The sequence below is a fragment of the Rosa chinensis genome, chromosome 5 (assembly GCF_002994745.2).
Source record: "Rosa chinensis cultivar Old Blush chromosome 5, RchiOBHm-V2, whole genome shotgun sequence".
In the NCBI taxonomy this organism is placed as follows: Eukaryota; Viridiplantae; Streptophyta; class Magnoliopsida; order Rosales; family Rosaceae; genus Rosa; species Rosa chinensis.
The window spans coordinates 69,249,175-69,277,096 of record NC_037092.1 but is presented as its reverse complement, the minus strand read 5'-3'; the positions used below and the strand labels follow the sequence as shown (position 1 = coordinate 69,277,096).

At 38.3% G+C, this 27,922-nt stretch overlaps 2 protein-coding genes, 1 long non-coding RNA gene, 1 other non-coding gene and 1 pseudogene across 5 annotated transcripts in view; 3 read left to right on the top strand and 2 right to left on the bottom strand.

Moving 5' to 3' along the window:
- The window catches only part of LOC112167065, a 28,302-nt gene extending 25,975 nt beyond the window's left edge, over nt 1–2,327 (top strand). Inside the window, exons 12-13 of one of the 2 annotated variants that reach the window (XM_040506815.1) lie at nt 1,614–1,639; nt 2,195–2,305. In XM_040506815.1, coding sequence (XP_040362749.1) covers nt 1,614–1,628 — 15 coding nt within the window. In that variant the 3' untranslated portion in view covers nt 1,629–1,639; nt 2,195–2,305. Of the gene's footprint in view, nt 1–1,613; nt 1,640–2,194 lie in introns of both variants that reach the window. The other variant, XM_040506816.1, reaches the window with a different exon arrangement.
- On the top strand, nt 430–1,159 carry LOC112167068 (annotated as a pseudogene).
- LOC112168535 lies at nt 1,025–1,116 on the top strand. Its single transcript, XR_002924296.1, has one exon. It is a non-coding gene; the product is annotated as a small nucleolar RNA R24 (small nucleolar RNA).
- Nucleotides 2,328–4,518: 2,191 nt separating the features above from the next.
- On the bottom strand, nt 4,519–6,315 carry LOC121049442. Its single transcript, XR_005800234.1, has 3 exons — nt 6,216–6,315; nt 5,377–5,496; nt 4,519–4,883 (listed from the first exon to the last, which is right to left on the bottom strand). It is a non-coding gene; the product is annotated as an uncharacterized LOC121049442 (long non-coding RNA).
- Nucleotides 6,316–20,569: 14,254 nt separating this feature from the next.
- Nucleotides 20,570–22,205, bottom strand: LOC121049440 (ATPase family AAA domain-containing protein FIGL1-like). The gene is made up of 5 exons (XM_040506831.1): nt 22,033–22,205; nt 21,840–21,932; nt 21,655–21,757; nt 20,723–20,902; nt 20,570–20,638 (listed from the first exon to the last, which is right to left on the bottom strand). Exons 1-4 carry the CDS (start codon nt 22,096–22,098, stop codon nt 20,775–20,777), a joined length of 390 nt encoding a protein of 129 aa, XP_040362765.1. The 5' UTR covers nt 22,099–22,205; the 3' UTR covers nt 20,570–20,638; nt 20,723–20,774.
- Nucleotides 22,206–27,922: the final 5,717 nt, after the last annotated feature.

Here is a 27,922-nt window from a genome sequence, read left to right as displayed (position 1 = left end):
TCCTTACAACCTGCCACTAAAAGTAACAATAATTACAAAAACTGCCATGGACATCTCTCTCTTCCTCCCTTTACCCAAGCCCGGGTTCAGTGAACCCTTATCCATTCAAACTCATTCATCTCTCTCTCTCTCTCTCTCTCTCTCTCTCTCTCTCTAATAGCGTCCAGTACGCCGGGTCTCCCTACGCCGTCGTTTCTGGGCTTATTCACCGGAGCAGGAGCTTCGAATCGGCCCTGTAGAGATGGAGAGATCTGGTAGAGGCGGTGCCGATTTTCGGGAATTGCTTCGGAGATCCTCAGGAGGTCCGATTTCGTTCTTGAGCTTTACGAGAGTTATTCCTTCTTTGTGATTTTTGTAGCTAGGGATTCTAGTCTTGTATTTATCTAATAATCCATTTGTATCGGTTCCTACAGCTTTTGCTTGGTTCCAATGGCCATCGTTCTAGGACAGTTGATCTGGGAGATTGTCAAGAAAACAACTCCTTGGTCAAGCAGTTCGGCTGGAGCCAAGCCAGCGTCCGTCGGTCCGTTTCAACAAGGAGCCTAACAACCTCTACAACCTCCACTCCTAAAAGCATTCCGGTAATTTTACTCCGCCTCATAAAATAACAAACCCTAGGATTGATTTGTTCTAATTCATCTAATAATAAACACTACAAATATGTGATTTTGTTGTGATTCGATTTGGATTGTTTGGTGAGCAGGTTTGGCAAACAAGAAGACTGTTGAGTATTCAGGCTGTAGGCAAAGACCAGTCTGTGGTGCTCGCCACCACCAAGACCAGGAAGCAGAACAAGCCAACCAGTTTGGTTCACAAGTATGTGATGAGGAAGGATTTTCATCTCACGGCTAAGGCTGTCACCAACCAGGTACCGAATACTCCATTCACTGTTCTGTGGAATGAAATGAATGATAATAACAATGATGTATGTGATGCGTTTAGTTTTCTAATGTAAATTTGGTGTGGTACTCCGGTTGCCTTGAGTGTGTTGACCATTTGGTAGTTCCGACTGTTTTGCACCTTACTAGTAGTGATGAGCAGCTAACATATAAGAAGATCTCACTTTGTGGGAGGTCTTCAATGAAATTTATTTGTTACGCTTGGCTTCTGAGCAGACATTTAGGTATAATGATTATGATGCAAGGGATGATATAATTAAGGGAAGCGTTAGGGAATTTGGAGTTGGAAAAAAAAAATCATATCTTGTTGCTATAGGGTTCAGCTAATTTAACTATTTTTGGTTCTTTTGCTGAATGACTAAAGCAATTTTGGTTGAGTTCTACTTATTTGTCCTATTGCTGCAGAATGAACAAACTGAGGTGCTTAGTTTGTTATTAGGATTGTGCATGAATTAGCTATCAATGTAAAGTTGTCTCCCTCTAGGTTCAATTTTTTGTTGGATTCTGATAGAATTTGGCAGTCGTTTGGTTTCGATGCATGTTTTGGTCAAACAGTAGTTTGTTTGCATTTTGTCCTTAACAATGGAGTTTGTTCAGAATGGAATTTGATTTTTCTCAAGGTCACCATTTTATCTCCCTAGGTGGAGTAACTTATATGTATCAATAATATAGGAATGAAGTGATAGGATATGTGAAGACTAAAACAGAAAGTGGTTGTCAGGAGCATGAACTATCAAAATGTAAGATGACTATGATTCAGAAAGTGTTTATCTACATGAACTATCAGATTATTGGAATTGTTTTTGGTGATGTATTCCTTGGCCTGGTGATGCAATTTAGCTCCTTTTGCAGTTTTCACTGCTGACCACGAAAAATCACAATCACAATACGTTGTGACAAAACTCCTCTATATATCTTTTCTTTCCCGATTCATATCTTGTTTTCTGTAAATAAAATATTTAAAATGTCTTTTATTCTTTGAGTATGCTAGGTAATAAGACTTTAGATTGTGCTTGAATGCTTCTATGGGAATTATCATGTTCTTAACATATGACGAATTCAGGTACCTGAATAATACGAGTCAATAAAATTTGAATAAGCAACATTGCCTTTTCTATAACAGACTTGGTTGAGGTAGTAGTGCTATTGTCTCTCTTAAATGTAGGTTTACTTGCCTAGTTGTCTGTAATGAAACTTTTCTTTTATTCCTATTTGTTAATGTCACCTGACATTGTGTACTTGTCAACAAACTAAATTATTCCATTGTTAATTGCTACATTTGATAAATTTGGCAGGTGATTTCAAGCTGTTGAGTAGCTTGAAAGTTTTGTGGGTTGTAGAGTTACAGAGAGAAGTAGAGAAGCAAAGGAGCGCTAGATCAACAAGAAAATCAGAATGAGTGGAGGTGGCATGGAAGCGGTGTTGTCTAGGCCACAAGAGGCGAATGGCCAGCACAAGAGGAATTTGCTATGGGAACTTTCTTGTGGTCCAACTAGCCCTTGCTGTTGTTCTTGTATCTAGTATGAGAGATAATACTTTTGTTAGACGACTTTGTTAATTCTTTTCACTTAGTATGGTAATTGATTTGTTACTGATGTCTACCTAGCTAGTTGATCTTTGTGTGATGTTCAGTAATGATATATGGGTTTTGCTGAGCTTGGTATGTGTATTTTGTTCGATTAATAAACTTGATTCTTAGTTTCATTCAAAAAAAAAATTGAAAAAGAAGAAAAGAGGTTTGTGGGTCCACTTGGCATACCGAACCAGCCTAAAGTCATTGGCCATGTCACAATTATGAACATGTCAATGACCATGTCATTGTTAATTCCTGGTCAAGTCATTGTTAATCTCAAGTCATTGACAAAGTCACTACCCAAGTCACTAATAACCACAAGTCAATAGCCATGTCACTATCCATGTCATTGTCAATTCTTGCCTAAGTCACTGTTAACCTCAAGTCATTGGCAAAGTCACTGACCACGTCACTTTCAATCCCTGACCAAGTTACTGTTAATCTCAAGTCAACGGCAAAGTCATTGACCATGTCGCTGTAAATCCTTGGTCAAGTCACAGTTAAGATCAAATCACCGACAAAGATGAGCCACATCACATAATGTTAAGGAGGAAGTTGGGGGCCATGTCACAGTTATAAACAAGTCACTGTTAACCTCAAGTCACTGGTCAAGTCACTGACCATGTAACTGTCTCAAGTCACTGGTCATGTCACTGACCATATCGCTGTAAATCATTGGCCAAGTCACAGTTAAGATCAAATCACCGACAAAGATGAGCCACATCACATAATGTTAAGGAGGAAGTTGTGGGCCATGTCACAGTTATGAACAAGTCACTGTTAACCTCAAGTCACTGGTCAAGTCACTAACCATGTAACTGTCTCAAGTCACTGGTCATGTCACTGACCATGTCGCTGTAAATCAATGGTCAAGTCACAGTTAAGATCAAATCACCGACAAAGATCAGCCACATCACATAATGTTAAGGAGGGAGTTGGGGGCCATGTCATAGTTATGAACAAGTCACTGTTAACCTCAAGTCACTGGTCAAGTCACTGACCATGTAACTGTCTCAAGTCATTGACCATGTAACTGTCTCAAGTCACTGACCATGTAACTGTCTCAAGTCACTGACCATGTCGCTGTAAATCCTTGATCAAGTCATAGTTAAGATCAAATCACCGACAAAGATGAGCCACATCACATAATGTTAAGGAGAAAGTTGGTTAGTGACATGGTTAATTACTTGGTTAGTGACATGTGATTAACAGTGACTTGGCTATTAACTTGTGACTTGGCTACTGACAGTTACTTGGTTAGTGACATGTGATTAACAGTGACTTGGCTATTAACTTGTGACTTGGCTACTGACAGTTACTTGGTTAGTGACATGGTCAGTTACTTGGTTAGTGACATGTGATTAACAGTGACTTGGCTATTAACTTGTGACTTGGCTACTGACAGTTACTTAGTTAGTGACATAGTCAGTTACTTAGTTAGTGACATTTGATTAACAGTGACTTGGCTACTGACAGTTACTTGGTTAATGACATGGTCAGTCACTTGGTTAGTGACATGTGATTAACAGTCACTTGGCTACTAACAGTTACTTGGTTAGTGACATGGTCAGTTACTTGGTTAGTGACATGTGATTAATAGTGACTTGGCTATTAACTTGTGACTTGGCTACTGACAGTTACTCGGTTAGTGACATGGTCAGTTACTTGGTTAATGACATGGTCAGGTTACTTGGTTAGTGACATGGTCATTATTAACCACAAGTCACTAGCTATGTCACTAGCCAAGTTACTTGTCATGTCACATGCATGAGTAAATAACTGATTATGCAACTGTCAAAGTCACTATCAAGTCACTGTCAATCACATCAGTTGCCAAGTCACATGTTATGTCACTGGTCAAAAATGTAAAAGTGGTGTGTAGCCAAGAAGCTAGGATAGAAACCCAAAAATGTAAAAGTGGTGTGTAGCCAAGAAGCTCTCATTTACATTGTAATCTTTTTCCGGCCACAAATATTAATTACCATTTATATCAAGTCACTTTTCATAAACATAAAACAAATAAGATTAAGGTCGGTAAAGAAAAAAAAGTATAAATGAAGAATATCATATAACATAAGGTACTTTTGATATCAGTTTAAAAGTGGAATTTAATTCCCAGTATCATCTACCACAAAGATCATAAATAACTCTATAGCTACCATCACATTGCTTTAAGCATCGAGCTGCAAGTCTTTCTCTGTTCCCATCTCTAATGATAGCTTGGAACCTCTTGCCTTGTGAAAGAACATTCCAAGTTTGAAAATCTACCGTTGTTGCAAACAAATTACAAATCAAGGAAGACATCTGGAATGCAATTGTCATTTGTTCCATAATCGCCGTGGTGACGTATCAACACAAAATTTATGCCAACAATTCTTTCCTAATTCTTCAATCAAAATTATGATCTCACCCTACACAAAAATAAAAAGAAACGGTATATTTACTAAAAGTAAATATGAGTTGTTTGATTAATTAGAAAACACTTGTGCATGCCTTACCAACTACATAAGCAACATCAAGACAACAAAACAACAAAAGAAAAAAAGTCATTCCTTACTTTGCTAAACACGTTAGTTACTCAACCACTACTAACTTCTTAGACCCAAATCTAGGAACTGACATGGTGTTACTTAGCCTATTAGTTTCTCATGAACTGTATATACAACTTTGTAGCTTGCATGATATTTTTGATTCTTCGAGTAGTCTTTTAATCACTTTGGGTCAAAGAACTTATACTTAAATGTGACTCATCATATCTGAAGAATGAAAGCACATATACCTACAGTGTGAAGACCAATTTTACTAAGGAAAAATTTCATCCAACCAATATTGTATAAGCATGTTGCAGAGACAAGAAGCACATTAATTGCACCTGGTCCAACAAGTATTTATCAAAAACTGTACCTGGCCATCAACAAGAAAAATAATGACAGATGACTCTTTAACAATTGCCTCTTTGGAGGCAAGTGAAATTCCATCCATACCAATGGTCGTTGAAATGACCATTTCTTCCATGACGTGGGCCTGTGAATTTGAAATTGTAAGAACACCACCAATATCGACCACCATAAATTCAAAGTCCCCCAAAGGATCTACCATACAAACGATCCCTATTAACCAATGGTTCATTGACTACAATTGCCTTGTTCCCCTGCAATACCTGATACCTGAGAAGGCCCTTAGGCTCATTTCACAACTAGCTTAACAAAAATGAAAAACAAAGGATTACAATACCTATTGCATCTCTCCTCAAATTCAGTTCTCCCTACTTTCTACATTCCATTATTGTTTTGATTGTATCTCAGATCAATTCTTTTCCAACGTCCAGTAGCAACTAAATCAAAATAATCAAGGAACTATATCTATCGTCTAATTTCAACAGAATTTATATCAATCAAAAGAATAACAACAATTTCTATGAAAGCACATCAATTGAAGAAAAGAAAAACTAACCTGTTTCATAATTCCTAAACTTCTATCAAATTCACCATCAAAATTAAACACAAATCAAAACCGTGGATAGATAAACCTACAATTTAGACTTGAGAAATCATGATAGTTCTAGATCGAAATCACGAGTTTGATAATTCCGGTTTTGGATCAAATCCAGAATTAACGAAAATAACTTAAACAATCCTATAATCGTTTCATCCAAAACTCAATTCCAAAATCAAAGTCGCTATGAACAATCGCCCAATTTCTAATTCGATAAGCCAAATCTCTACTCTGATACAGCAAATTACCTTCAAAACCCAAACCGCACTGCTTCTGGAATCTAAACTGCGCCGTTTTGGAGTCTCGAAGTCCGCGACATCGACTACGAGGCTCTGAGAGAGGATGTAGAAGAAGAACTTAGAGAGAGCGGCGGTGATCGGCAACTGTTCGATTAAGGAGACTTGGAGGACATCAGAGGCGTAGGTTTTGGACGACATCTCCGTTAGGGACACTAAAGTTATAAACGTGCATTAGGCTTTAAGGCTAGAATGGGAATCAGAAAAATCATAAACTAACCTCTTTTAACATCACCTCATTATTCATCAGAACTAAATTAATATTATTAACAATTCATTATGGACCTTTTTATCAAGTGGGAAACTAGATGTCATTTTTATAATTTCACTCTCTAATGTGACCTTTTCCATCATTTCCTTTTATTTTAATTCTTTATTTGTTTACACAATTGTATATATTTTTATTCTTTATTTTTTTGTTTGTAAATAATACTTTATTATTTTAATTCTTTATTTGTTTATACAATTGCATATATTTATATTCTTTATTTATTTTTGTAAATAATACTTTTCTTTATTTGTTTTACAATTACAGGTGTACCCTCAATCCCCGGATAGAACGATCCCTATTTACCATATACTAACGATAACATTTTACAGGGTTAAATTACGCTCTCATTTCGAGCGTGTCAATTTTTGGCGCCGTTGCCGGGGATTGACACTCATTTTGAGCGTGTCAAAATGCAAAGCAAGATAATAACCCACTGCCTCTTCAATAGTCAAGCATCTTCTAGTATAACTTGACTCAAATGAATGATTATTACTCTGTCTAGCTAGTTTGTTCTTATTTCTAATCTCCCAATCAACTTAAAGATACAATATAGATCACTTGATGTTTATGATTAATTATTCTCATCAATTTTGTTTTCACTTATTAACATATATCATAAAAATATTGATCAATGTCTTGATCTATAATCAATCAATAGAAATTCAATTGTTCAAGCTTTTCTTGAACCATGATATAAATTCAAATCGATGAGAATAATTAATAAGACAAAACTTAGTATTTCATAGCAACACTATTCAAGGTTTTAGGGGTAGACCACAATATTTAGGTCTTAGGGTTTCATAAATAATTTTTTATTTCTATTAGGGTTCCAAGTATCACAATTGAACCAAAAAAAAAAAAGTCACATTCTACAATGAACATGTTGGGTATCAAAAAATATTGATATCATGAAAGATTAGAGAAAAGATGGGAAGAAACAAGAAAGAGAGATGATAGATAACCAACCTCTTTGTGCGCAAAGTGAAAACTTTGATAAAATTAAAAAAAAAAAAAAATCTTTGATAGACTTTTACAAATTTTTGGTACGATGGCTATAATTATTGGAATTTGGTATATATAGTTAACACTACAAAGTCCATGATTATTCTTGATTTTCTAATTCCATAAGTATGAATGAAATTTTGAATACCTCTGAATTTTTATTCATTTTTAAAAGTCATAAATGAATACCCCTAGATTTTGGTGGAACTTATAAAGTCTTTAAAAATCCTAATTGAATACCCCCAAGACTTTTATGGACTGCTGAAAGTCTATATTGAATACACCTAGACTTTTAAATTCTATAAATTTCTTAAAATATTCCACTAATTCTATATACAATACACTCCCCTTAATTAATGTTATTGCTGTTGGACCAATGACGGCTAATGACTGGATGGATATCATCAAACCAGTCGCACTGAGTAAGTGGGACCCGTTATACCTTTTCCTCTTAACACATCAAACTTGTTTAGAATTAAAAGGAAGTCCATCTGTTCAAATGTTGGATGAGCAATGATGCTTTCAAACAAACTTTTGGTCTGCAGCATCTTGTTTGAAAAGGACCCATTGCCATCCATAGAAAACTGATCATAGTCGCTCAAGGATACACAGAATATGGCCATTCCAACATTTTCAAACATCTTGAAAAATGAAATGTGGAAGTCTGAATTAAGCAACAGTATGAGGCTTCAAGCACTTTTATGCCAACCAAGCATTTTCGGAGCCAAAATGCTTGATTTAACTACAACGAACTCTAAACATGTCAAAGGATATAATCATATAATTAGACATGCTTTTTCAAGTATGTTGGTTGAAAGCAGAGAAATTTATGAGCTATCAATGTCAACCTAAGCATGCAAATATAAACCTCTAACCTATGCATACATGTTTCATCGTTTTCGTATATTCTGTGGGTTGGTGGGTGGCAGATGAGCAATTCATCGAGTCAAAAGTAAGGGAAGTCCTATAATATTAGTAGAATATGAATGCGGTGTGATTTGTCGAATTGGTGTATCAGGCTCTCTTGAAACCCCCGGTAAGTCCATTATTCCAAATTGAGGTTAAGGAATGTATTCAGATAAATCTATGTGTCTTGGTGATTTTAACTCAGGATACATCCTTATTTTCTAGTATTTTTCCATAGGAGTCTTTGCATAATACATGTATTTTCTGATAGTTTCTAGCTTCAGACTACACTTTAGATTTCAAGTAGTTACTGAAAGTCTGCTGTGCAAGTATCTTTCTGGCGAAGAAATAGTTACTGTTCCTAATGTAAAATTGGTAGCAGCAGAATTTTCTACTTCCAGATTAAACATTGTCTACACTCTGTTTTGTTCGTTTTCGTTTGTTATTTACTTTCAGGGAGCTGTTGGTCATCTCCTTGGTGCAGCTGGGGCTGTTGAAGCAATATTTTCGATTTTGGCCATACACCGTGTAAGTTACTGTTTTGATGACTTACACGCAATCAAATATCTTCTTTGAAGATCCATGACAAGGTCATATAGTAGCATTACGCTTTTGAGCTAGCATTCTCAATCAAGAGGATTGTCACTTGGATAATAATAAGGAATCAACGAGTCGTGACTTTACTAAAATTTTCTTCGCAGTAATGGCCTTTCCTCTTGATTTAATAATTTCTTTGTTTTATTACAGGGAGTTGCACCACTACCATTAATCTCTTAATTCTGGGAGCGTGCCTTACTGCTCTTGTTCATGTAGTTTTTACTGTCTTCTGTCTTGGTCTTGGATCTCTTAATTTCATCAATCTGAAGCTTTCCTCGATTTTGTTTTAAAGTTTCCTATGGGTCTCCTCGTTTCCAGGCTGGACACGTTTAATTTGAGGTTGAAATTCACTTTGTTAGCAGAAACAACTAGGGGCATGGATAAATAGAAGGGCAAAGTTTTCCGCCATCTGATATCTGATAATTTGATGAGGTTTTTGGATGAATGTCACTCACGATGATGCAAAACGTGCGAGCACCAGGGTTTCTTTCTACATCGAGATCTGTCTCCAATCACATAGAAATACATGGAGACGGGGTTCATGTCTCAGATTATAACATTCAAATAAAAATTAGCCAAAGAACTGGAAGCTTATTCGCTTTAATCACTAAAGGATACATTGCAGTACTGAAAGTTTATTCCTCACTAAATATAAGGGAACATGTAGAAATACATGGAGACGGGGTTCGTGCCTCAGATTATTATAAAATTCAAATAAACATTACCTAAAGAACTGGAAGCTTATTCCTCCAAACACTTTAATCACTAAAGGATACATTTCCCAAAGTACTGGAAGCTTATTCCTCACTAAATATAAGGGGACACGTAGCCAAGACGCAACATGCTGAGACCCCTACAGCACACAAAGCACACTAAAATTACAGAAAAACAACACCTAAAACATCTGAAGGGAAGGTCGGCCTTAGAAACAAGTCTGAGCTAGCCGTTGCGAACAACCTTGGAAATTCCAAAACATAGCTTCTTCCTAGATATCGTCAGAACCAGCCTCCTTGATAGAATCAGCCTCTCCGTGTCAAATAGAATAAATCAAAACCAATAGACAAATTTAAACAATTGGAGTAAAAGTGAAAAAGAAAAACTATAGAGGCAAACTGTAATTGAGTATTTTCATACTAGTAAATGAACAAGGATAAATTTCACATGCAAGTACATTATGTGCCAACCAGCAACTTCTAGCAAAGTTTCAATTACAAACTTTTAAAACAAGGCATCTAAACTGATTTATCTCACAAATTCCTATTAGTTATTGATTCTGGCAATTGACAAGAAAATGAAGTAAAGGGAGAAAAGATCTGCCTTCCACCAAGAAGCTTCAAACCTCAAGCAACTACTTGATTAAGAACCTGCCTACTAGCCTACGACACTAAGCAAACTCCAAACACCAGTGAAAGAATAAGCATGGTTTTGAACATTATTTGTACCTAATAAAAACCACAAAATTACCAAAATTTACTCTTTCGTTTTAGATGAAGGTAAATTCTAAAACTGTCTCACAAACAAAAAGACAAGTCAAGTAAATTGTTTGCTGCAGATACATATAGAGTCTGGGTTTATCATGTATCAGTTTAAGACGCTGGATAATCTCTTGTGTGTGTGTGTGTGTGTGGTGTATTTTTATTGGACAATACTAAATGCACATGAGATTCTACGTATGTTCTAAAACCATTAATTCTATACAGATCAGCCGTTGCAATCAACAGCTGGGATTCTGCATGTTTTAATGCAGTAGTTCTATTCAGTTTGCAACTCCCAATCCATACATATGGACATCCAGAACAATGTTATTGATTCTAGATTTCTATTTAAGCTGGTCAGCAATGTTAACAAGCCCAATTCAACAAAGAAAGTTCATTAATTCTAGAGCTTGCTTGCTTGCTTTGCCCCTTCAACACAGTTATGTAATTCCAAATATATATTTTACGTTGACTTTCATGATTGAAGGAAGCATCTAAATAAATCTAAACAAGTTGACGCAAAAATGTTCTGGAAAAAGCATGAGAAGCTGATTAACATCTCAAAAGAAAAATGTACATGAATTATTCAGCTCATTCTGGCAAGGGAAGTTTTAGGAGTTAGTATGTAGAACACAGTATTTTCACTTTTGATATCTTACCTGGGCTCTATAATCAGGAGATGAATATGAACATTGAAATGAATGGAATCTATTTTATACCACTCATATTCAGCTAAGATACCCCTGATTTTAATGCATGCATATGGAGTACATGTTCAAGTGTTATTTAAGATGTTTGGCAAATGATGATATCATCCAATACGGATGACCAAAGTACACAATCCTTACTTACTTCCCAAAACATAAAAATATATGTTGTATATCTTGTGAGCAGCTAAACAGAGAGCACGATCTATTCATATATTCAAGTGATGAATATGAAAGCAGGGAGCCGAACCATTAAAATGAAGACTAGTAGAGGAATTTTGTGTTAGACCTATTTTTCAATCACATTTTCGCAAATCAACCGCAAGATGTTTAGATAAATCAATAAACAGCGAAACAAATCAGAGAAAAGAAAACGAACAGTAGTATTAGAAATGGACTTCACACGTATCTGAGGCAGCTGATTTGTCCCAGTGCCACTTGTGGGGATGGGAAGCAGGGCAATCTAGGATGTAAGTAGAAGTAGTAAGCACTCTGGACTTGACATCCAAGGCACCGCTCTCCTCGGTGGTAAATATTCCATATTCAAATGTTATGAGAAAAAGCAAGGGGGGACAATTCCACTGGTCGATTCCAGAGCCACTGAGAGCAAGTTCGACCATTTGACCTTCTCGATGGAGAAAACTCCAACCAACTATCCTTCCAAAATCATAAGGCAATGGTGGCAGGGGCAGAGGTTGCATATGTTTCATAGAATCACATTCCTGTGACATGAGGAGAACTTCTATACTGTTGTCAAGCTTTTCCCAAGCTCTATATCCTCTCCTATAACATCTCCTGTCAGGCCTGTTACAGGAGAAGATTAGGAAACCACCATGGCCATGTTGTTGCAAGTTGATTAGCAACATTACAGTATTATCCGCTACATCCATTAAACACTCTGCAGCTAAAACGTTTAACTGTGTCCATCCTTGTTCGGGCCGGGTGACGTCGAACCGGGCAAGTACTCGGCCACCGTCTCGAATCCAAAGAAGGATATAGGGGCCAGCTACTAGATGCCTGAACTTAATTTCAGGTAGGTAACCAGCGCTGATGAGGGGATCAAATGGAGGCACATCCAGAGGTAGCCACTTTGAGTGATCAGAGTCGTCGGAGACCTCGAACGACTCACAGGGAATGAATGGTAAAGTTACCTCGCTTGCCTCCGACATTTCACGAGAATAGGAACGAAAACGGAATCGATAGCGTCTGCCTTCCACCTTAAGCACCATCCACCACTCATGCCTCTCCACAAAGTTGTTCCTGTTCCTCCGTTTTAAATCTGAAGCCCAAACCGCCTGAAGAACCCTTCGCTTCTCTTCTTCTGTCATCGAGCCACCACGAGAAGCCGTTTCCTTTTGGAAGCCCTGCTTCTCCAGAACTAGTGGTGCCAAAGTGGTAGAGTTTCTCCGCATTATTTCTGAAAACCTGCTACTCCAAGTCGCTCCTTCTCTCTTCATTCCACCCATCGTCGCCACACCCCGCCGCACGCAAAGCCTCATCGGCGCCGCCATCCAGATTCCCAATATTCAACAACCTTAGGGCTAGGGATTTCAATTTGCAAATTTCCTTCTTCGCCCCAACCCTCCGACAATTCCTTAAATATTCCAAAATCCAAACAGCCATCACCTGGCCGTGTTCTCTCGCCAAAGGGCTTGGGCCGCTACCTTTTTTTTTTTTTGACCCAAAATTTAGGTTATAAATAAGGTTTTAAAATCTCTAATTCTGATTCTATGTCTCGTAATCCTCTATATAAAGAGACCCATATTATCAATAAAAGTACGACTTAATTCTCTCCCAATTTCACTTTTACTTAAACACGTTATCAACATGAAACCCTATGCCTGAAACAAATAGCCGAATCCTGATTCAAAAAGCTAAAACCCTAAATCCGAATACAAAACCTTGAAACATTTTCTGCCAGAGTAGCATCTCAACCCCAGAATCCGGGAACCGGAATTTTTTTTCCCTGAACTGGCATTGAAAGATCTGAACGGCCACGAATAGAAGCTGCACTCTTAAACCGCCAGAGAGGAGAAGAAAATAAAAGAAAAAAAACAAAAAGGTAGCCTAGAAGCCCAGAAGGAAAAGTAAAGAAAAAGGAAAAAAAGGAAAGCGGGCCTAAAATAAAAAAAGGGACCGGCCTACCGATCCAGCCCAGCCTACTAGCCCAGTTAATTTGGTCAACGAATTTTCGGCAACCACTAGCGACTTTTCCGGCCAAATTTTCCAGCGACCTATTTCGAAGTAATTTTTACTAAAAGTTCCAGTTTTTGAAGTTTTTATTATTTTTCTCTTCTTTATTCTCGGGGACTTGCAAACTCACTTTTTCTACCCCCTTTCTTCATCATAGGGGAGACCTAATTAAGCCGAACTGTGGGGGTTCGTGCTCACTCCAAGCTTGGAGCTTGTGGAGTCCTCCAAACTTAGAGTTTGTTGAGAAGAAACGATCGACCACAAACATCATTGTTTCGATCTAATCCAATACCTCTTGGAATCCAATTTCTTGGAAGCGACTACGCTCGAAATTTTATATGTTTTCGTGGTAGCCTTTTACGCTCCAAAACTAACCCTAATTTCTTGTTCTCTTTCAGGATGAGTAACCTGAACAAACTGGACTTCGCTCTGTTGGGAACAACTGGCTCTGGATATCACAAGTGGGTTCGTGATATTCACCAGCATCTCAAGGCCGATAAAATCTTGGATACGATTCTCTAGCCTAGCCAGGACGTGCTAACTGTTGAGCAAGCTCAAGCTTTGGAAGGAAATAGAATAGCCTTGGAGGCAAATAAGACGAAAGCCATCATCCTAATAACTCGTCATATGGATGATTCCTTCCAGTACGAGTATGCAAATGAAAAAGAACCCAGATGGCTGTGGGTCTCACTCGAAGAAAGATTTGGCAATGTCCGTCACTCCCCGCTTCCTGGCCTAGAAGTTGGATGGTATAGCCTCTGCTTCTATGATTTCAAGTCAGTTCTTGACTACAACTCAGAAGTACTTCACACTATATCCTTAATGGAATTATGTGGTAACGAGATCACAGATGCGATGTTGATTCAGAAGACTCTCTCTACCTTCCTTGTCCCTGCATTGATGGTTGCTAAGAACTATCGAATCGATGTCACTGCAGGACAGATCACAAGGTTTCATGAGCTCATTGGAGCTATGAATGTCGCTGAAAAGCATGACAACATCCTTATGAAGAACTATAAATTGAGATCTATGGGAACAGAGCATATTCTGGAATCTGATTATAGTCGCGCCCCTGAGGGAGGGCGCCAAGAGCGAAACCCTAAATTTATGGACAATTCTGGATGTTCTGGTCCATATTCTCACTCTAATAAAGAAGTCAACGTGGAGAGAGAGAGAGAGAGAGAGAGAGAGAGAGAGAGAGAGAGAGAGAGAGAGAGAGAGAGAGAGAGAGGCAACGCCTCTGGCCATGTTGGTGGCGCCACCAACACTAAGAGTCAACCTATTGACGCTTTCAAAGTGCCTCAATCAATAGAGTCTAAGCACAGAGATGTATGTTCCCGATGTGGAGTGTCCGGTCATTAGGCACACATTTGTAGAGCTCGTGGAAATATTGTCACTGTCTACAAAGCATATTGTGAAGCAAGAGAAGCTCACTATGTGGAACAAGAAGATCAATAAAATGATTTAGAGTGTAGGGTTGAAGACATCGATATCTGGGATCAATAGATAGTCAATTCTGTTTAAGTCTTTATTTTTTCAAGAGACGTAATAGGCAATTACCAGATACTTTATAGTAAATGCCATTGGTTTAGTTTTTCTTCACATACGCTCATCCAAAATGAATATGTTATTTAGGAAGGTTTTGAGATAAGTGGTACTTAAGTGCGCTTTACTCCACCGACATCTCTCTACTCACCTGGTCATATTTATTTTGGAGTTACCAAAAGAAGTCAAACGACTACCTTTGTTTTGCATTAGCTAGCATTTGGATTAGATTCTCCTAATGGTTAAGAGACAATGATGTACTCTGTTGGTTTATGAATAATATTTTGAGTTCTTTTCATTATGACTCCATTTTTATTCTGAGCATATTATTTTGTGACTACGATGGCTGGGCCATCAGTATTAATTCAAGGACATGGAATAGCCCAAGTTCCCCTTGCCAAATGACACCTTAATTACCATCACAGAAACTCTCTAGCTCCTAGGGCAAATCACACCTACGAATAGCCAATGGATTCCATGCAAAAACGCAGGTAGAGAACGAAAAATGAGTTCTTTTACAACACCTCTAATGATTGCATCTTAGAGAAGTTTATGTGTCTCTCTAGTGGACTCTATGTCACTATTCGAGCTATTAAATCTAATAAAGTTATGAGAGAAGATCTCTTGGATTTAGATACATATTGGGTTTGTCACGACAGGATAGGTCATCCTAGTCATGATATGATGATCCATCTACTAAAGACTTCACACGGTCATCCATTCTCTCGAGCGAAACGAAGCATGAATCAAAAGTTGATTCCTGGACAAAGTGTGACCGCCGCCGCTGCCTCTAGCGCCGCCATCTGAAGTTGGATAAGTAGATGTTTTTGGATGGAATGTTCATACCAAGGGTTAGATATCTTGTTTTGTAACAAAATGTCTTAGTGGAGTTTTTGGTAATTAGCATATGATATGTGTTTAAAGTGGTTCTGAGACAGCTATACTGACCTTGTGTGAGATTGAGTTCTTAATATAGATTGAGAAGGTTGTGTGGTAACGCTATGAATTTTCAGTCCACTAGGCGATGAATTTTCAGAAGGAGGAGCTATGAATAGAAGCATAGGTTCTGTTAAGGAGGAGTTCAATCTTCTGAAGGGGGTAATACAACTATTTCAGGTTATTGTTGAAGCAGTTGATACTACTCAACTATTTAGGCTGACTAGGGAGGTCACTAGACTTGGACTAGTGGATTTTGGGGTGATACAGCTTGCTTATTGGACAATTCGTGGATCGAGAACTTGGCTATATATGTACATTTTTTGAAATAAGTAATTCATTCATCTCAAGCCACAATGGCAGGGATACATACCTTCCCTTGTCAAACTCAATGTCAAGTTTAGGATGTGGTATTCTAGCACCACCCATTAGACAACCAGTGCTCACTTATTCAGCAAGCCTAAGAACTATGAAAAGTAACACATAGCAATTAGGCAAGTTCAGAAATAAAACTAAACTAAATTTTTTCCTTGCCCTTTGTTGACACCCAAAAATCCAGCTAACAAGCCCAATTTATGCTTTAAGCCCAATTCATATTTGGAGGCAAATTACACCCGCGAACATCACGCCACGCACGTGGACCCAAGTCACATTAACGCACTTGGGGCTTACAAGAATGGGTGTGGTATGGAAGGTAACAGAATTGCATGAGGCCCGTTATTAGTTTTAGGCTCGTTGATAATTTTGGACTTGTGACCAAAATTCATGCCCAACGGCCTAACTCTTACTATGGGTAAGTGAAGAAGAGAGAGAGCCCAAAAACCCAAGCCCAAATCCTTTAGAACAAAAAAAAATAGTAAATGCTAAACATAGGATTCTTGTTCCCAGCTGCATAACACAGCACATAATCCAAGCAGCACATAATCCCAGCAATCTTGGGATTGTAATCCCAGCAGCAGATTTCACGGCAGAAAATCTGCCAAGCCTATTTCATACTCTTTTTTAGACAAGACCTGACAGACCAAGAAGCATTACAAAATTCAATACATGCATTTAACCCAAGCCATCTCTTTACCCAATAGTAGAGACCTTCTACCAAAATCCTTTAGCTGTTGGAACTGCATATAAATAGCTACTGCTATTAACCAAAGTGAGGGGAACGGAGTGGGCTAGCAAGCTCTCTAGCACTCTTCTTCTCCCAAGCTTCCTCTCTCCCACTAGAAGGACAGAAGCCACAACAACCCAGAAACATCAAGTAAGAGATCAAGCCCAATCTCTGAATCTCTAGTCATAAATTCCCCCCAATCAACCTTAAACCAAAACCCAGAAATCATACCATTGCTGGAATCTCTTCTTCTCAAACTCATGCTTTGCTAGCTCCCACGCCACATGCATCTTGCGAAGCCTCTCTTGGAATGTTCAATTCACTGCCTGCATATACAAGGAGCTACCGGGAAGAACACAACAGCAAGCTTCCTAGGATTCTCAGTCCTTCGAAGTTTGCTGGGCCTAGTCTTCGCTTACTCAGATAAAGGGGACAAGATTTTGGGTCCTTACCCATGAATATCCACTGCTGTACAATCCCAATCAAAGTGCCCCCTACACCCTTAACAGTTGGGCTACGAGGTTTGGAAAGATAACCTAAACATAGTTCTTGTGCTTCCGCAATCTTCTTTGATTTTGGGGGATTTTTGATCCTGGATCCCAGAGGCCTTCCCCTTTTCTTCTTTGGTCCAGACTTTGGCTGCATCACCTCTTGTGGCACAAGAATGTTCCCTGGAGCTTCAATCATACCCAACGACCTAGCAGAGAATTTGCTTTTGCTTTTTTTTTCTTCAGGCACCTCAGTCAGAAGCGGTTTCAAAAGTTTAGGCAGCAGTATCTTGAGTTTCTGTGGAGACTTGACTTGGCAGGAGAGGGAGGTTGAGTACGCTTGTCACCCCTATTTTCTTTTTCTTTTCCTGCAGCCAGCTTAAGCGTACTTGTCTGCTCATCAAGAGCTATTTCGGCATTGCTATTTGGACTAAACACATCCTCATTCACATTCACAAGTTCCATGCGCATACCTAGATCATGGCTTGCAGGCTCTGTAGCATTTTTGGCTGATGCATCAAACACAGTTAACGCCAATGTTTGATTTGGTACTTCCTTAGCCTTCTTGGAGTTCAAATTTTTCTCATGCAGGATGATTGGTTTGCGACCTTTATTGCTCTCAGAGGATTGAAATAAAGATATGCACACATACGGCAATATGGGTGTGCAACACATACTACAATATGGGTGTTTGCACACCCTGAAATCTGATAGTCCCATCCACAAAATTATTAGTAACAAACCCCTAGGGAAGGTCTCAACTCTTGGATCACCCATCCCTCTAGTTGTAACCGGTGCTGCATGGCTTCCTAGTAAAAGGCAATGATCCCCTTCATGGTAGATCAGGTTGCAATGATCACATTTTCCGATACGAGAATCTTTATATGTACGTTTTTAGTTGTGAGGAAATCAATGAATGAAAATCAGTTTTTACATTTCTGTTTTTTTTTTTATTTACTTATTTTAATTTTTTTTAGAGTACATTTCTGTTAGTTTTTACATTTCTGTTAGTTTTTCTGATATTACTACTACTTTCTCTTTGTTAGGGTTAGAATCCTAACAATTGGTCAGTTGAGCTCCAAATCATGGGGCTGAGGAGCGCTGGGGATCCACCACATTACTCATCCACACCGCCGCATCCACCCGACCCTAGTAATTTTGGACTCTACGGCAGGGATTACAGTTGCTCAGACTGTTATCGTCTTTAAGGTACCTACCAAATTCATAGAGTTCACTCAATTTCCATCCCAACCAAGCTACCCACCACTACCACCACCACCGTCCCAAACAATCATCAATGGGTACATTTTCCCTTACCAGTTTCTGCATCTTTCAGCAAATCGCACTCAGTTGAGCGCCAATGCTTCTGCCACATCATGCCGACCATTTACTTTCCCCGCTGGGCTCTTATCCTCTGCCACCGCCTCCTTATTCCTCATACCATTATCACCATCAGTTTCTTCCTCACGGACATCCTCAGTCGTATCTCACTATTCCCACTCGGCTCGGTCAACATCGAACTTGCCTTCTCCTGCTAGTGGGCCTTTGACAAATGTTAATTCCCATATTGAACAGATTGGACTAACTGGTTCAAATTTCCAGGGTAGTTTACCCTTATGTCAACCTAGAGGGAATTTAGGTTCATGGGGAGTTCCATCTCCTCCAAATGCAAATGGTGGTGGGTTGCTATGCCAATGTATTGACAAGGATATAATGGCCCTTTAAACGGCCTTCCTCATTTACCCCAGCAATCAATGCTATCTCCAATGCAGCTGCTATTACAACCATTGTATGATGAAGCTAAGCTGATATATTTACACGACTGAATCAAGTTGAACTAAAGCAAGTTTAATCATTACCTTCTTTGTGTTGAAAATTGGTTCATGAGCTACTACAATTATGGACAAAAATGACAATGGAAAGAGACGAGATGCCTTGGGCATTCTCATTTCAGAGTGAATTGGGACTCGGATCTTCCATTCATAGACCCATCTCACTGTAGTGGTAATGGATTGTCGTCGTCGGATCAAGTATATAATAATCCTTCCACTCAATCCTTTGATGTGGAAGACTGCTTTCGGTTGCCGGAGCAAGACGATGGTGGTCTAGTTGAAAAGAAGGAGCAGCTTAGCAATGGAATGTCAAAATGTCATGCCCTCCACCTGCTTGATAAAATGTTGGATGTTTGAGATGCAAGAAGGAATATTGCTGCTGTTATGAGCATTCGTGAGAAAGATGGTAAAACCAAGAATCAAATGTGCTTCATCGTGACAGCAACGGTTCACACCCCAATGGATATGAAATGGTAACAGATGCATAAGAAGCTATTAAAACAACTGGCACCACCGACAGCATGATCGAGAGCAAATTAAAATCTGCTGATCAGGTCGAGATTCAAATTTTCAAAGCCATTCCAGTTGGAAATTCATAACGAGGGAACACCAAAAAAATATATTCCACACGTTCATGGTACAACAACACAGGTCCAGATTCGAATTTTCACACATTGGTGTTCCACTTGTTAATTCCGATATTCATACGAGGGAACACCTGACAAAATATATTCCACATGTTCATGGTACAACACCACCTAATCAACTGCTGCTGAGTAGCCTCTCTGACATGTTAAATAACCGTTACGCTGAATTAGATAGACTCTGGGGGAAGTCACATGACCCACAACAAAATGTCCATGAGCAAAATGGACACGAAAAACAGTCTAACCACACACACACCAGTTGTACCATAAGCAACTGTGCCAAAACTACCCTCTATATATACGCGAACTGAGCCAAAACTAAACATTTCTCCTCATACTCGGCCTTGTTCGGCTCTTCCTCTTCCTCAGCCATGTTCCCGAGCCGTTTTTCTTATCCCAAACCTCATAAGCCGAGACATCACCTGCCGAAACAGATGTAGCTCGGCGAAAATCCTATACGTGAAAGCAAAAACAATTAATATTAACAAAAAAAAAAACAACAAAAACACGTGAAACAAAGATTTTTACCTGTGTAGTCAATGGCGGCAGCATCGCAAGCAACTCTTCCTGAGACAACGAATGGTGAGCGGGATATTTTGAATCGAAATTCGACAATGCACCGAGAGATACCGCATGCTTGACTACCGCCTCTAATTCCGTAGCAGAGTAACCTACCCAAAAATAAAACAACAATTGAGACATGAAAATGAAAGATTAAACTCAAATGTACCATGAAAATGCAGACCACAAAATACCTGCAGTCATGTGGCAAATAGCATGCAAGTCAGACCATGACAGGCGAAACAGTCATTCTCTCTCCAAAAATCCCTCGATAATGGACCACCTAGCTTTGAACGAGGGCAAGGGTAGATATAACCTATTCCGAAACACGTTTAGCACTTCTTGGGAAAGCAATTCCGGTCTAGTACTTGAACCTACGCGACAAGAAAGACAATACATAAACAGTGACAAAAAATATGCATACCACTAAGAATCCGTCCACCCTCGCAAAATTCATTTAGTAATATTCAAATCAATATTATAAACAAAAGCACCAAATCCAATTGAATTAGTTCCCATTTTGTTGGCTATCAGAAGATAAATTTCCATATTGTTGTTTACATTCATTATATTTGCTAATTTTATTCATTTTCAAAACAGCTCCCCTTTTCTAGATCATTGTTTTGCAGGATAGAATAAAAAATTTCAAAGAGAGATTAAACAGTTCAGAAGATATAACTTCTTGGCCATCCAAAGAGATCAAAACTCAAAAATAAAAATTAGGCAGCATCTTTTTAGTTATAAATGAGATTAGAATATGGGCTTAAAAAAGCAAACTTATTGCTCTAGACACAATCAACAATAGCACTTTTTGAATTTACAGTTCAGAACATGTAACATTATGGCCTTCCACAAAGAATAAAAATCAAAATTATGTAGAAACTTTCTTCTCGGTAACCACATTAGACTAAGAGCAGGAAACAACAATCTTGTATTTAACAACAAAATACATAATATAAAGCAGCACATTGAGCAAAACAACAGCATTTTGAACAAAAATAGAAAACCATATTCCATATTAAAGTTTGTCCAATTAGAGTAACGAAGTTTGTCCTTCCAAAATACATTTAGTAATATTCATACCACTAATAAATAAAAAGTAAACAGAAAAAAATAAAGCAATTACCAATCACAAGAATCTGTCCACCCTCCCATTCAACCAACTGTTTCTCCTTCATAAATCTATTTCTGGTCCGCATAAATTTATCATCCCGACCTTCACTTTCACACTACACAACACATACGATCAGCGTGTGAAAAAGAAAGAGAGCAAAGTAAAGAGAGTAAAGAGTGTGAGAGAGAAAACAATACCGCTGATAAAATACAGTCAATATTTTCGACAAAGATAACAGATGGCTGCTTGCATTTTGCCACCCCAAAAAGGGCAATCACCGCATTCTTACCCTACAAAGATAACCAGAAAAGCCGGCAATCATACATTTGAAGACTGAAGACCAGAAAAGCATTCACATAAGCATTAAGAAAATGAAAACCAGAAAAGCACCTCATCATAGATATTGCATTGTGTAGGGGCTCTTTTGATCGGAGTTGTACGGCAGTGGATATTCATGGGTAAGGACCCAAAACTTTGCCCCTTTTTCTGAGTTAGCGAAGATTAGGCCCAACAAACTTCGAAGGACCTGAGAATCCTAGGAAGTTTATTGTTGTGTTCTTCCCGGCAGCTCCTTGTATATGCACAACAGTGAATTGATCATTTCAAAAGAGGCTTGGCAAGATGCATATGGCGTGGGAGCTAGAAAAGCATGATTGGTAGTGAAGATGAGAGATTTGCAGCAGCCATGAAAGCTCGGATTCGGATTGTGGTTGATGAGTTTTGGATTGGAAATGGGTTTTTAGGATAGGTGTTGGAGGAAACTGCTTGGTTTTGTTTCTATGTTAGCCTACATGTTTCTGGGATAAGTATTGGGGAATTACTTGGGTTTGCTTTGCATGTGGGTTTCTTTGGGGTTGCTTCTGAATGCCTCTTCACAATAGTAAGAACTCTTAATTTATAAGAAAGTTGATGTGTGATGCAGCATTAAGATTGCTGCCTTGTATTTGGCGTGTAGCTGTGATCATAATCCCAGAAATCCTGCTGCTGGGATTACCTTTCCAGGATTCCTGCTGCTGAAGTCTGCTGCTGGGACTGCAATCTCAGGATTTTTGCTGCGTGCTAGGATTTTGTTATGTTGCTGGGATCAAGATTTTGGACGTGGTGAGTTTAAGATGGTTTCAATGGGCTTTGGGTGAGAGGATTGTTTCAATGGGCTTTGGGTTTCTTAGCTTGTTGGTTGGCTTTATCCCCATTAATGAGATATTGGGCTTGAATTGTGCTATCTCTCTTCTTCACCTTGCCCATGTTGAGAATTGGGTTGCTAGCTTGAATTTTGGTCCCAAGTCCAAAATTATCAGCATGCCTAAAACTCGCAATGGACATCATACTTTTCTGTAACCTTCCACACCACACCCATTCTTGTAAGCCCCAAGTGCATGAACGTGGCTTGAGTCCACGTGCGTGGCGTGATGTTTGCGGGTGTAATTTGCCTCGAAATATGAATTAGGCTTAAAGCATGAATTGAGCTTGTTAGCTGGATTTTTGGGTGTCAACATTAGCCCCCTTTGATTATGTATGTCGTGTGACCGTGTCTCGGGCTGCATAATCAAAAATCCGGAGACTTATTGCCTGATTATATATTGGCTTGAGAGACTCCATCTCCACTCCCTTACTCTTTTACAGAACAAATCGAGTGTGTCGAGCCCATTGTAGAGCCGATTTTCGATTCCTTCTGTGCTTGGTAAGCTTGGCCGACTGCATCCTCTTCTGCTCGGTGTGATAATCTCCATCCTCTATTATCTGTGTCTTTTTATTCTCCCTTTCTTCTTCTTGATTCTGCATTTGCTCATATTGTAGCCGTATATTGGTTCACGCAATATCAATTTGCTAACGTGATTAGCTATTGGTCAGCGACATTGCCGATTTGCTGCCGTGATTAATCTGTTGCATGTCGCGTACTTTGCTCTAGCGTTATCAATTCTGCTGCTATAATTGCTTGTCGCCTTAGCCATACTGGTTCGTTGTTGTGACTGACCTGCTACTGCTGTGATCAATTTTGCTATCAGCATTGATTTGCTACCACGTGTTTTGGAAGATACCCAACCTGTAAGTATTTCCTCCCATTCACAATGCATCCCGATTTTTTTTTTTACTGCCATGACAGCGATGGGATTGATACAGCAGGGTATTATTGGCTATGTAAACTGCGTCTTCTCAGCTCAGGCTCAATGGCCTTAATTTTTTTTGTTTAGTTCTTTGCTTGATGCGTGATAATAGATTGATTCGGCATGAGTGGCTTGGACTATTTATTCTCTGTGTTATGCGTGGAGTTTTCTTTTTATTGTTGTAATTGCAATTAAACATGATGGAGTTTGCTGTTAGTCTATTTGGTTCATCATGTGAGTTGCTTCTATTAGCTTGGCTGGGCTATGTGGATTCAATAATTTCAATTTTAGCTTAGTCTCTTGCTTGGCATGTGATTATGGATTGGTTCAGCGTGGAGTAGCTTTGATTTTTTTTTTTTTGGCATTATGCGTGGAGTTTTTTTTTTACTGCTGTGATTGCAATGGAACATGATGTAGCTTGGTATCATATAGTTTAGTTCATCATGTAAATTGCGCCTGTTAGCTTGGATTGACCATGTTGGTTTTAAGGTTTTAATTTTGCTCGGTTTCTTGCTTGGTATGTAATAGTTCACTGGTTCAACTTGATTGCTTGTGAATAGCGTGTTGTGATTCAATGGCTTGGCCTCCCTTTTTTTTTGCATTGGCCTGATGATGTGCTTTTTAATTGGAGCCCTGAGCCTTTTATTAGCTTGCTGCCATGTGTTGAAAATACTTTCATGCATGTTCATCAGATCCTTAACTTATGATAAAAGTATGAAAGAGTAGTTAAATGAGTAATGACATAGAGATCGGATATTTAAATAGGTTAATGTGTTGATATTAAAAAGACATGTGTGCGTATATATGTGTATTAGTTTAATGTATATAGGCATCACGTGGTTGTAGTATGCACAATTACATTTGCTAAATAACAAATAGGTATTTGAAAGGAATGAGATGCTCGATGATTCGAAATCAATGTTTAGTTACTATAGCTGAAGAGTGAAAGTATTGTGATTGTTCGCTAAGTCGTGCAACAAAGTAAGGAAATCATGTAATAATTAGCAGAAGTAAAACTAAATGAAGTGTGGCATATGAAATAGTGCAACAAGCATAACTTTGTGTTAAGAATGGTGATTTTAAATGATAAGATGCCTGCATCATTGTGTAAAAAAAATGAAATAAGAGTGACGAAAAGAATGGAAGGAAGTATATGATTTGATAATTGAGAGAGATGATTTGCTGCTGGGAACAGCAACAGGAGTAATACTAGTGAGAAAGAAAAAGAAATAAAGTGTGTTTTGAAAAACCATGAGTATCAAATAGCATGAACGAATAAATCTGCAAGTAAGATGAGTTATATATAATGAAGCAAGTTCTTAGGTAAAATAATGCATGTGTAACAAAATTGAAATAAAAGAGAGCAAAATTGGAATGAGATACACCTTTTGCTATGATTTTGGTTATTTGCTTGGAGTAACAGATTAGGGAATCACTTTCTTCTCTTGAGGTATGTTGCATTACTCATGCATCTGTTTTTGCGTCTGTTTTGACAAAGTAGCAGTTTTGATCTTAGCATGGTAGTAGTTGGAGTAGAGCGATACTTCTGGTATTTAAACCATTCTGGCATTGATCTTCTTTCTTGGCTTCAGTTGATGATTTTGATAGTTATTGCTTAAGAGTTCACAAAGATTGCTCGAAAATTTTGCTTTCACAAAATAAGATATGGGAACTATTACTGAAGCATGTGGTATTATCTGCTTAGCTAATACTATGTCATAGCTTTGCTTGAACTATGTTGCTTGATTTCCATGGCTTTGTTTTGGTATATTTTGACTTGTTTTTGTCCTACCAATTATGGATAAGTAACTAAGGCTTGTGCAAGAGTCCTTGTAGATCAAGGGTTGTTAATTTGGAGAATGGGGAAAAAAGAAAACAAGTTGTGAAAAGCCAGCGAATTAAGACCGAAGTGTGTTGGGTACAAGAGCTTAGGCTAAAATTGGAAAGAATAACTAGATGTAAACAAATAACACAAGACAATCAAGAGATGTTTAGTAAAAGGATTTGGGTGATGATGAGATATCTAAACTTACTGTTGCTTATAATAAAATAGAGAGAAATGCTGATTTTGCTTGAGGGGATGTGTTTTACTAGATAAATTTGGTATGATCGTTAATGCTAGTCATGGTTTGATTGCTAAGGCTCATGGAAAAGGTATGTTCAAATAGGCTTAAAATTCTTGAAAAGTGGCTAAACAACAGTAAGATTGTAATTTAGTGTTGATAGTTGTAATGCTTGTGGGGGTGTTAATAAACCGGTCCCAGCAGTGATTGTAATGATCGAGAACAGAGATATGTTTAATATGTGTTACAGCAAGGGAGAAAGTTAGCTGCTGGAACCATAGCCTAGTCCTCAGGTAAAAAGATACATATTGTTAGGAAAGAGGTAGTACAGACTAAGAAGAAGAGGAAAAATGTGATTTCTTTATTTTTTCAATAGCTAAATTTTGGGTTTTGAGGAGAAAAACAAAACATTCTTTCACTAATATGCTTTCCTGGTGTAAAACAGAGTTCATAAAAAGGTAAAAGAGCGTAAAATTGAACCCGAGTTTTTTAAATGTGAGAACAAAATAAAGTCTTTTTTTGACTAATAAGCCTGCTTGCATCACTTTTAATATGTTGCCTCTCTGCTTGACTATATCAGCTAGCAGTGTTGTGACATCAAAAGCATGGATGGATTGAAGCAAACTATCATCTTGTCATGGAACAGAGCATGATTTTTTTTTTTTTTTGTGCAGCATAGATCACGTACTGCTGTGAATTTGAGGAAGCCGTGGTGAAATCATAGCATGTTTTTGAAGTTCATTAAAATGCATGTCAATGCATGTAGCTCGGCATGTAAAGTTTTCTTTGCTTGGTTTTGATTTCTTTGTTTTTTTTCCTAGCATGAACTTGTTTAAAGGCTTGGCGTATTCCTCTTGGTCGTGAATCTGCTTGGCTTGAGCATGAGCTTGGCATGAACATGTACTTGGCATAATGTTTGGGTGGCATGAGCATAAGCTTGGCATTAGCATGGAGTTGGCATGAATTTGAGTTAAGACTTAAGAGTAAGTATAAGCTTGATATTGAAATCATAGCATGTGACGGTTCCTGAATTTGTATATGCATGTATTGTCTTTGATTGCTCTTCTTCTTCTTCTTCTTTTGAATATCTTGATTGCATTTGTAAACGCCAGCTTTGCTTGGCCTATAAGGACCTTGATCACTGTGGTATAGAAGTGAGGCTTAAAGGTATTTTGGAGTAATGAGGCCTGCCTTCATCGTGACTTCTTCAAATATTCTTTGAACTTTCCTATGAGAATTTTTTTTTTGGATGATATTGCATGCCTTGATCTAAATACGGATGTGCATTTGCTGATAGCAGCTTGACTTTGGCAATGAAGGAGATAGAAAACGTCATGTAACAACCTCAATCACAGCAATAACTATAGTAACCATGAGCAAGGTCTTAATCACTCAGCCCCCAAGTGTCTTTGCATAAGATTTGAGATGATATTTTGAAATAGGGAGGCTTAGGAATGGGATAAGTTCAAATTGGTTTAGGTTCTTCAACAATGAAGAAGATAGTTGTAGCACTCAATTGGTGGTTGGAAAACGTATGTTGTGATGTGGGCAATAAAATCTTAAAATTTGATAGCTACTGCTTTGCATGTTGCTTGGCTTCATTGCTTATTATATACATGATTATTCCACAATAACTCTATAAGCTGGTTTCACTTTTGGCAGAGAAATGGTTCGATAGAGGAGCTCTCCTAAAAGAGCATGAATAGATTGGCTAGCTCTTGGTACATGGTTCTAGGCTTAATGGAAAATCTTGGTGCCGTGTATAGTACTGAATTACTAGCAAGCTAAGGGAATGTTAACAGCAGCTCAACTTTTGGCTATGAAGTCTACAAGTTTGAAAGAATGGTGGTGCAATAACATGGCTAGGAGATTGGATGTTAGAGTAGGTTTACTAAGATTTGCGTGTTTGACTACGTTTCTGGGTTTAAAGAAAGTTCACAGCAGCTCATATTTCTGTAAGCTAGCTTGATATTTGGCATAGGCATGGCTTGAACAGTATTTCTTAGGAAAGAGCATGAATAGATGACTCAGGTGTTTGATTAGCTCTCCGTAACTCTTTTTTTTTGTCTATCGATGACCCATTTCTTTGTTTGGTTTCAGCATGATTGAATA